Source organism: Culex pipiens, chromosome 3 (genome assembly GCF_016801865.2).
Source record: "Culex pipiens pallens isolate TS chromosome 3, TS_CPP_V2, whole genome shotgun sequence".
In the NCBI taxonomy this organism is placed as follows: Eukaryota; Metazoa; Arthropoda; class Insecta; order Diptera; family Culicidae; genus Culex; species Culex pipiens.
This window is the reverse complement of record NC_068939.1, coordinates 101,916,088-101,927,389: the sequence shown is the minus strand read 5'-3', so window position 1 is coordinate 101,927,389 and position 11,302 is coordinate 101,916,088. Positions and strand designations below refer to the sequence as shown.

General features: G+C 36.9%; 1 protein-coding gene across 1 annotated transcript; it reads left to right on the top strand.

Annotated features, from left to right (window-relative positions):
- Positions 1–4,987: 4,987 nt before the first annotated feature.
- Positions 4,988–6,887, top strand: LOC120418837 (kelch domain-containing protein 4). The gene is made up of 3 exons (XM_039581357.2): positions 4,988–5,182; positions 5,307–6,546; positions 6,612–6,887. Exons 1-3 carry the CDS (start codon positions 5,069–5,071, stop codon positions 6,797–6,799), a joined length of 1,542 nt encoding a protein of 513 aa, XP_039437291.1. The 5' UTR covers positions 4,988–5,068; the 3' UTR covers positions 6,800–6,887.
- Positions 6,888–11,302: the final 4,415 nt, after the last annotated feature.

Sequence of the window (11,302 nt, the reverse complement as noted above, 5' to 3'; positions counted from 1 at the left end):
GTTTTCTGTTAAAAAACATAGTTGACTAAATAGAAACACAATCATAGTCACCCCGGAATCCAAAATAATAATTTTCTACGCAACTATTTTTTAAATACTATTCAAAAAACTACAGTACAAGTTTTAAATAATCTTGAGCAAAACCTTAACAGTTGGGAAATATTCCAAAAATACATTGAAATCCTATCAATGCGACCCCGGTTTAAGGTAATTGATTTTGACAGCGAAAATTCGGCGCGGAAGTGTGAGAGATTGAGTTGTTTTCTTTTTACCATAGTCACACATGTTCTGATTTTTCACGTCTGCTGACCTAAAACCACAGACTGTGCTAAAACATATTACTATATCCCAATGTATAATAATAATAGGTAGGAGTACATATAAACTTGATTAAGGAGAGAACGGCGACGGCGAGCTGATGAACAGTTCCGAGCCCCTGTACTGGAGTCGGTGGAGAGCATGGAGAGGGAGATCAGGAAGCTGAAAAACAGCGGAACTGGAAACGGTGAAGAGAGAGATCAGGAAGATGAAGAACAACCGAACTACCGGAGGAGGAAATTTCACTTCGTGCCAAGATCTGGGAGGAGTTAGAGACTCATTCAAAAAGAAAAAAAAACTCATAATTTATCTCGGATCTTATTCATACTCAAATATAAAAATAAAGTGCTTACTAGAAATGTATTATGCACACGATTACCAGCTTTTAAAATTTCAAAAAGATCCCAAAACCACACAACAAACTCAAAAACCATGCGTCTCCATGAAAATTGATTTATGCAGGCACTGAAACGATTGTCACACTTTCGCATTTTCGCCGCTAGATGGAATTGCATCGATGTTTTACTAGTGCCATCTCGGGATTTTAAGTGAGCAGAGTGCACCACCTGAGTAAGGGAAATGATCGAACGTCCACGCATCGACGATGGTTTGAATCTTTCTTTTAATCCCTGCAGCCAATCATGCAAGAGTAGTTACTTCAAACAAAAATTTAAAGGTATTTAAGTTTTAGTTAAAGTTTGAGAAATTGGTCAGACAAAAAAGAAATTAAAAGTTAGGCTGTTGTTCCATTTTTTGTGAACTTTTGACGAAGAACTTCGTCTTAGGGCTCTATACAGGGTAGCAATCCAAAATTTCGAGGAGCGAAATGTAACGAAAAGAAATTAAACGCGACTGCAAGATTTGCTACAATAATATTTCAACTCCTGTTCAACACACGTAAACCCACCCACCGAAAGGGGAGATTTCAAGCACTCTCTGGCTGTCAATCTTCTCGATATCAATATTGCTCCAGCTGTCAATAATTTTTTCAGTCCCCTCAAATAGATTGCTTTGATTTTCCGTTCTATAATTTGATAACTCCCGCTCTCGACGGTCCCTTCAATATCGACAACGAGAGAATCCACTGTATATCGAATTAATGGCCATTAAATTTAGTTGAAGCACTTAAAAACTGAGTTTAAATTAATAAAACTGCTTCCACACAGCAAGCAAGCACGCACACAACACACACACGCGCACACTCTCTCTTTTGACTCCGCCCCAAAGCCTTGCCTGCGTTTGCCCTTGACACAATTTGACGATTATTTTTTTATTTTTAAAATCTTTGTCAAATTTTACCTTTTCAATCACGGCAATCAATTCGACAACATGATCATTCATCGTTTAGAAATATAAATATTCAAAGGTAAGGCAGAAAATCCCCAATTTTATCCCAAATTCCATTTAAACTTCAGGAAACATATATTGCTATTGTATTTACACACAAAAATCCCATCACGGGGATGGGATGCATGCAATTTGAAATATTTTTAAACCCAAATACACTTTTACACAAACAAACTTGACACCATGCGTCTCCATGAAAATTGATTGGCCACACCTGCGCATCTTTGCCGCTAGATGGAATTGCGTCGACATTTTACTTGCGCCATCTAGGGATTGAAAGTGAGCATGTAGGGATTCGGGTGCACTGGCTGAGTAGGGGTAGGGATCCTGAAAGAGATGCGTCAGGACTCTCGTTAAAAAAATCCCTTTGAGATAGGTTGGGAAGCCAAGTAAAAAGACATCCAGGATCCATTAATAACATCAAATAACATCGTGAACTTCAGTATTCAATATTTCAATAACAGTCACTGAATCCGGTTTGTAAATGTGGCCCATTATTTATAATCATAACCATTGGCACCTTCGACACATGATCATTCATAATTTGGCTTAAGAAAAACAAAAAGGTAAAACTCAAGAAAATCGAAAATTCCACCCAAGCTCCATTTAAACTTTTAACAAGAGAATAATAATTAGGAGAACAGAATGCCATCAGTAGTTTAACATTCAACACATGTTGCACATAACAAGCATTTTCAACTGATACGAGTGAGTGAGCAATCAAGTTCACGGTGTATTTTTTCGAGACCTCAATGATAAAAAATTCGGTATGTCTGATATTTGGCACCGTGAAAGAAGGGCTCTTCCCCGTCATTTTGCGGTATATACCGAAATATTTCGTCGGGGGGTCTAGTGCAACTTTTTTTTTTGAAGATTTTTTTTCGATTTTATGGGATATTTGTTCAAAAAAGTCACAGAAAATCGGTGCATTCATGTTGATATCATTCAAACTTCTTATGAATATGCCTTGGGGATTCTAACCAACTATATTTGACCAATATTTGAGCTCCAATAAAAAAATTCGAACCAAATTTATCAGATTTCTAGCTTTCTTTGAAATAACCCCAACATCCAAGCTGGAAACACCGATACGACCGAAAATAAATCTTTTCTTTGTACAATTTGTCATGAAATAACAGTAACACATTTCCCGGATAGAGATTTGAGCATTAAACAATGCAAAACATAGATTATTTATTTAATAAGCTGTTTATTACCCAATAGGTTCCGAAAATTATTTTTTCAATCCTCTGCCACATAACACCATTACATTTTAAAACATTTTAGAATCAATCACATTGTAGAAAACAGTTTTCTGAACAAGTTCCATAAAAAAGTATCACTTTTGGTTCAATATAAGCAGAGATATGCCCAATTTCCTGAAATAAATAGTGCCTTTCTCCAAAATTTTCTTAATTTAATTGCCTTTCACATGATGGGCACTGCCTACTGAGTTTTGTAATGAATGCTATAGAATAATTTCATTAATTTCGTCAAAACTTGTTATAATTTTTACGTTTTAATAACATATAATCATCAAAAAAAAATATCTCAGTAGGCAGTGCCCATCATGTGAAAGGCAATTAAATTAAGAAAATTTTGGAGAAAGGCACTATTTATTTCAGGAAAATGGGCATATCTCTGCTTATATTGAACCAAAAGTGATACCTTTTTATGGAACTTGTTCAGAAAACTGTTTTCTACAATGTGATTGATTCTAAAATGTTTTAAAATGTAATGGTGTTATGTGGCAGAGGATTGAAAAAATAATTTTCGGAGCCTATTGGGTAATAAACAGCTTATTAAATAAATAATCTATGTTTTGCATTGTTTAATGCTCAAATCTCTATCCGGGAAATGAGTTACTGTTATTTCATGACAAATTGTACAAAGAAAAGTTTTATTTTCGTTCGTATCGGGGTTTCCAGCTTGAATGTTGGGGTTATTTCAAAGAAAGCTAGAAATCTGGTAAATTTGGTTCGAATTTTTTTATTGGTGGTCAAATATTGGTCAAATATAGTTGGTTAGAATCCCCAAGGCATATTCATAAGAAGTTTGAATGATATCAACATGAATGCACCGATTTTCTGTGACTTTTTTGAACAAATATCCCATAAAATCGAAAAAAAATCTTCAAAAAAAAAAGTTGCACTAGACCCCCCGACGAAATATTTCGGTATATACCGCAAAATGACGGGAAAGAGCCCTTCTTTCACGGTGCCAAATATCAGACATACCGAATTTTTTATCATTAGTTTGTTCTAAAAAATACACCGTGAGTTTCTATCAACAGTTTAGCAAATAAAGCAATTTGGATGAGAATTTCCCTACGTAGGGGAACTATACCCTTTTTCAGCCTATTTCTATTATCGGCCTATCAGCACTTTGTTCATGAATTACGGCTTTCAATAGTAGTTTATGCAACAAGTTGCAAAAAGAGGATTTTTTCAGCACGAGTCGTACATTTATCCAACGAGGTTCACCGAGTTGGATAAATACGACGAGTGCTGAAAAAATCAAGTTTTGCAACGAGTTCCATACAACATTTTTTGCAATTTCGGAAAAACACCCATTGAGTGAAATTTTAAGTCGAATTTTCATGTATTTTGTCAATAAATCGTTTAAATCAAAAAAATGTTGAAAGTGTTACTTTTCGAAACAAGTGCTGAAAAGTTAAACTTTTCAGCACCCATTTCAGTGCTGAAAAGTAGAACTTTTCAGCATTTATTTTGAAAAGTGTTGCTATTCGATTCTGTTATTTTTGGTACAGAAAAGTAGGCTATTTCGTCGTTCAAGAATGACAGGAAAAGTAAGTAGTTTCACGACGGAATTGCAAAAAAAGTGTTTTTGACTGTTCCAAAGTTATAAATAGCTCGAATTAAAGTGAGCAAGCAACTCTCCATTGTTGATTTCTGTAAATGTTGATTTAATAGCGAAAAACGGCAAAGTGATGAGAATTGGTCGAAATGGGTATATTTCCCCCTATTTCCCCTAACTCAAGTTTTCCGAAAACGATCTAGAAACACAAACCCACCATGCGTCTCCATGGAAATTGATTAGGCAATGATTGCTCATTTTTGCCGCTAGATGGAGTTGCATCGATCTTTTACTAGCGCCATCTCGGGATTAAAGTGAGCATGTGTGGATTCGAGTACACTGACCGCTTAAGTTCAGAGATGTCGCTGCAAATCGATTTGCTAGCGGCATCTGGTGCAGCTTTCCGCATCTGACATTTCAAGATTTTTATTCCCAACCTTTTGCTGTGGAGGACCTCGATTGTTGATTTCACACCGGCTTTGCTCGCACATGGTTTTTGTTGTTGACATTCCGCTGTTTGAAACACACGCGCGATTCGGTAGTAGTTTGCTAAAATCTTGAATTAAACCAATTCCACCTGTGAAAAATGGGCAAAAAGGATAAAAACAAGAAGAAGGGCAAGGGTGCCGAGAAAACAACGATGAAAACCGACAAAAAGTTGGTGGCCAAACAGAAAAAGTTGATTGCCAAATTGGGCGAGGTAAGCAGTAGGCCGATTGAGCTACACGTGCCAACCCCCGTCCTAATAATTTGTTTCTTAAACTCTTTTGTATTTGATAAAGAAGAAGAAATCGATTGAAATCAATATCGCTTATCTTTCCCAGGACGACATTGAATCCATCGTTGCAAAATACGACACCAAGGAGACCAAGTCATCGGACCTCACGGAGAATTTGTGTGCCCCGCCAACGGCTCGGGTAAACTTCTCCGTTTGTTCCCACCCGGACAAGGAGGAGCTGTTCTACTTTGGCGGTGAATTCTTCAACGGCCAGAAGACCGAGATTTACGGTGACTTTTTCAACTTTAACGTTGCGAAAAATGAATGGAAATCGCTCAAATCGTCCATTTGCCCTGCTCCGCGGAGTGGCCACCAGATGGTTTCGGTCAGCACCGATGGTGGCCAGATTTGGCTGTTTGGAGGGGAGTTTGCGTCGCCTTCGCAGTTGCAGTTTTATCACTACAAAGACCTGTGGGTCTACCGAATCGCAAAGAAGCAGTGGGAGAAGATCACCGCCGCGAACGGACCTAGCGCCCGGAGTGGCCACCGTATGGTCGTAACGAAGAAGAAACTGTTTGTGTTTGGTGGATTCCACGATAATAACACCTCGTATCGGTACTTTAACGATCTTTACGCGTTCTCGCTGGAAAACTACACCTGGACAAAGATTGAACCAACTGGGACGGCTCCTTCGCCCAGGTCGGGCTGCTGCATGATCGCTACTACCGATGGCAAATTGATTGTGTGGGGTGGCTATTCCAAGTCCGCGGTCAAGAAGGAAATCGATCGCGGTGTTACGCACGCGGACATGTTCACGCTCACGCAGTCGGACAAGCAAGATCCGAAGGTTTACAAGTGGACTTTGGTCAAACCTGGCGGCAAAAAGCCACCACCGCGGAGCGGCATGAGCGCCGTCATTGCGCCTAATGGAAAGGTCTACGCATTCGGGGGCGTCATGGACACCGATGAGGATGAGGAAGACGTTCGGGGACTGTTTAGTAACGAGATTCATACGCTCGATCCGGCGACGCACACTTGGCGAAAGCCCGAGCTGGGTGCGAAGCTAAAGAACAAGTCTTCATCCAAGAAGGACGACGTTGAGATGGAGGCGACTGCCCCGGAACCTCAGAAGACCATCGTTTCCGATGATGGAATCTTTACCGTGTCAGTTGGTGGGCCGTCCAAGAACGCTGGCACGAAAAGTGACGCCGAAGCGGTTGATGTGGGCGGACCTTCTCCGAGGATGAACGCAGGTATTGTGTTCTGCAAGGGCAATCTTTACATCTACGGTGGACTGTACGAGAGTGGCAGTCGGCAGTACACGTTGAGCGATTTTTACTCATTGGGTAAGTGGTTTACAATGGTAAATTTTTTACATTGTCTTATAAGATATACCATTACACTGTTTCAGATGTAAGCAAACTCGATCAATGGAAAACGATCATTGCCAACTCCATCACGGGAAGTGAGTGGCTTGGTTCGGACAGCGAAAGTGGATCCGACAGCGATGGGTCGGATGAGGACGATGATGACGACGACGATGAATCCGATGAGGATGATGATGATGACGATGATAGCTCGGAAATGGATACGGATTGAAATTGATATAAAGTGATCATTGTGTCAGGTCACGACGTATATTAGATTGTATTAAAACCGTAAATATGATTAAATGTTTAATGCTTCATGTTATGTGTTGATTATATGAAAGAAAGTCGTTTTTGTTTTGGGTTTGCAAGCAAGGATACAGTCATCCCACATTTTCAGAACGGAACATCCTAAAACTTTCAATACTTTTATGGTAATTTGTAAATTTGTGTACATCAGGCAAAACTTCGTAGAGCCCTGCTATTTAGCAGAAAACATAACTTGTTTATGCTATCCACTTGCTTTTTCTCTGCCAAAATACTGCATTTCTAGTGTTTTTTTTTTTTTTTTTTTTTTTGAAAGGTCGAATAAGCTTGATTCATATGTTTATAGGACTTAAAAAAACACTAGATTTCAATACTATTTTAACAACAAGCATCATAAAAAAATCCCTGTTCCATAATTCGCAATTCGCAATTTTCAGTGTAAGAACGGACCTTCATCGATCTTATGCACCAGGTTCCCGACGAACACGCACTGCACTTACACCTACATCTCACCCTTGCTCTGAGTCAGTACGAGCAGCACGCTAGAACACGCTTTGAGTGTTCGTGCCGGGCATGCACACCTTCTTTTCCGGTTACGCATTTTAACTCGGCCGGGGGTGGTACATTAAATAGGGTTTGATGTAAGCAGGGCTGTGGAGTCGGAGTCGGAGCCGGAGTCGGTGGAGTCGGGTCTTTTTGGGGACCTGGAGTTGGAGTCGGAGTCGGAGTCGTCAAAACTCGAACAGCTGGAGTCGGAGTCGGCTAAATTTTAAGAGCTGGAGTCGGAGTCGGAGCCGAAGATTTCTGATAACCCGGAGTCGGAGTCGGAGTCAAAGTTATCTTAAATTCAACAAAAAATATGTTTTTTTATTGTTCAGTATTTACTATACAACAGCTTGATTTACAAAACTTCTTATGTTTTTAATTATTTTTTACGTCGCATGCAATGCGTCGCCATCTTTTCATTTTTTAAAAGAGATTTATTAGATGCCATTATGTTTTTGAAGCTTTTTATTGTTATTGGAAAGCTCTAATTGTGTTATTTCACTATAATCACTAAATGATAACCTCTTACCCAAATATTTAGTTTCATAATTTAAAAATATATAAAAAAATATTGGTTATGTAGTCAGACATATCTAATTGATTCTTGACTGCTTGCTTTTGCCTATATTTATGTGCCCTTGCAATTCAAATTTGACCAAATTTTATCCAGTTCTTTCTGAAAAAAGAACATACACAGTCATCTATTACCCCCATAGCGAATGTCTTGGAGGTTTTAAGTTAAATCATTTTTAGGAAAAAAATTACGAGGTACATAAAAAGATTACAAATAGTTTTTGGAAATCGAAAAAGAGTCACTGACAGTTTAACTGTTGTAACAAATAATCAACGATAATAACAATTTCTTACTTGCATTTAAAATAATTGAAACCAACAAAAAATATCAAAAGAAATTGTAACTAATTTTGAAATAATTATTGAATGTTGATGTTGATTTTAGGTAAACTATTTTGATATCGTTGCAAATTATCGCTGAACAAATCTGAAGACTTCAGTACAAAAATTTACTAATAAAAAAATGTATAGAAAAAAATGTAGGATTTTAAATTATTTTTCAAATATTATTTAAAAAAAAAACGAAATCAAAATATTATCAACCCGTAAGAATTTTCTCATACTGTATGTCCCACGTCAATATGACGGAAGGGGATTATCATTGCAAATCAATGTACCTTAAAAAAATTAAATACTTGTGACCTAGAAAATATTTTACTTGTGGATATTTATTTTTATAATATTTTAAGTTTTTTCATATATTTTGATGGAGGCGCAAGATCATTCATAAAGCTTCGTTTTAGGTGAAGATTCACGAAGTATCGTGCGCCTCCTTTTTAATGTATATTAATTTTTAAAATTAAAATAAATTAAAAAATTCCAGGGTAAAATATTTTCTATGTCACAGATATTTGAAAAGGACCTCTTAAACGTCCTTTCCACGAAGAAATTGTTCAGATACATTGATTTGCAATAATAATCTCCTTCCGCCATGGCGTGATGTCCATGTAAAAAAAAACAAAAAAAAATGTTTCGTTTAAAATTGTCATTTAAAAACAAGGTGCCTGTCACTGTGCTTCTTATAAATGTCAGCCTGAAAAAGAGCAAATTGAATTTTAATGTTCAATAGATCAGATTTCTTTTAATTATTCATTCAAAAGTAACAATTTAATATTCAAATTTATTAGCTTTGAATACATTATTTTCAAATTTGAGGTTAAGCCAATAATTCCAAATTTATTTACAAAACTATTCTTCTGAAAATGCCTCTAAAACTGAAGATATTTTTCGATTTTCGTTTCCATAACGTATAAAAATTGTAACCTAGAAACTTTTTTTTTCGTTTTGTGATTCGAACTTATTTTTCTTGAGAAAAACATGACGCTTAGAGAGTATTTAAATAATCTTATTTATCAATGTTTTAAAAATAATTAACTAATAATAGTTGACTAACTTTTGAAACATTTAAAAATATGTGGAGTCGGAGTCGGAGCCAACCATTTGTTGAAAGCTGGAGTCGGAGTCGGCTAGAGTTGGTAGGCCGGAGTCGGAGTCGGAGTCGGAGCCAACCATTTGTTGAAAGCCGGGGTCGGAGTCGGCTAGTCTGAGAAAGCCGGAGTCGGAGTCGGAGTCGGAGTCGTTTGAAGTATGACCCGACTCCGCAGCCCTGGATGTAAGTATAAGCGCCTAACCATTTATAGTGTGCCTATCAACTTTCATCAAAACAAAAACTGTTATATTTTTAGTTTGAATGCAAAAACTAATTGTTATTTACTGTGTATTGTATTCTCCTGAAATCTTTCCTATTGTTGAGTCTGTTTATCTGTTGCTATTTCTTTTGTCGCGGTGTTTTGTTACAATTTTTGGTCCTAAGCATGTTATAAAAGTTTACCAAAAATACAATAGTAATATTTGTGTTAATCCTTTAACCATTCCATAAATTGAGTAAGGGCTCAAACCTCACTTGTTTGAAAAAAAAGGGTGAAGATTGAAAACAATTGACAGTAAAAGAGAATTTATTTTATAAAAATCAAGTATCAATAGTAAGAGAATGATGAGCGTATTTTGAATAATAAAAATGAGTAGCTAGATGTATTAGATGTAAAATTAGACAATAGTTAATAAATAGAGATACAAAACAAGCTTAGATTATAGTAATGATAATTTATAGGACAGATAAAGAATTATTCAAATAAATAAATTCGCAATAAAATCAAAAAAGATTAGGCGAATGATAAATAGACTTGATATTACTAGTACATTAACGAAAAGTATATTTTTAAGGAAAAAAAACAAAACAAAGTTTGTTACAGCAGTATCAACTGATAGAAAAGAGTGGAAAAGCTTTGAGAGATAAGAGAATCAAAAGTTAGTAAAATTAAAATCAAATGTTGGATATTAAATAGAAGAATCCGCGAAGAATTGGGAATCAGAAGAGCAAAATAAAAATAGGAGATAGGTGGTAGCTGAGAATGAAGAGAAGAGAAACCCCGTTGTGCGATGTTTCAGGTACATCCACAGCAGTTGACTCAACATACTGCGAATCAAAACAATACCGTCTACAATCACAAATTACTTCCCTTTCCCACATTGTCGCGCCCCTTTCTTTTAGCCGTCTTGACTCTGACCCGCGGTGGTCAAAGGTTTACGATCCGTTTCCACTGGCCACCAGCTAGGTCATCATGAAAACCAAGCCAACGTGGAGGTAAGAAAATAGGACACTTGCAAGGAACCAGAGCTATACTGTTCTGATCAAGATAATTCGGATGATCTAACAGAACTACGGATGTAGTTAGTTACGCTCCTTCCAGGATGTTCCTAACGTGGACGTCAACCGAAGAGCACGCAACAAGGTCAGTGCCATTGCATGCTCTTAGGTATCAATCCTTGGCCTGCAAAAAAAAAATCCCTGTTCCATAATTGTGGATTATTTTTGTACCTACAACAATTACGAAAAATTTGCTTAAAAAACAGGTGTAACATAACCCCCTGCACCTTTCTTTAAGTATTTTTTAAAAATGTTTTCAAAATCAAAAAAAAAGCTAAAATATTCTCATAAATTGTACAATTTTGTCCAACTTTTTTTTCAAAGGCGGAAATGTTTGAAAAGGGAATGCATCATATTTCCCTTAAACTTATGTAACCCTGAATTGCTAATTGCGTTTAAAAAAACCCCAGATTGACTTGTTGACAAACTCAGTCGTAGATTGCGAGAAGAATGGATCGAGAAAGGTTGATAAGAACTGTTCTAGCGTAAAGATTTAACTGTATTTGAGACACCAGAGAAAGGCACGTTCGGGCAAAAACCACCCTTAACCTTTGAGCGAAGTAATTTTTTAACGAATCAATCGACATTGGAGCTTGTCATCACGAAAATAAAAAAAAAAGTTTTTTTTTTTTCTTTCAGGAG

Coding starts and splice junctions, on each gene's coding strand:
- LOC120418837 (XM_039581357.2), top strand. CDS start 5,069: ATGGGCAAAAAGGATAAAAACAAGAAGAAGGGCAAGGGTGCCGAGAAA. Junction 5,183..5,306: donor TGATTGCCAAATTGGGCGAG/GTAAGCAGTAGG, acceptor TATCTTTCCCAG/GACGACATTGAATCCATCGT. Junction 6,547..6,611: donor GAGCGATTTTTACTCATTGG/GTAAGTGGTTTA, acceptor ACACTGTTTCAG/ATGTAAGCAAACTCGATCAA.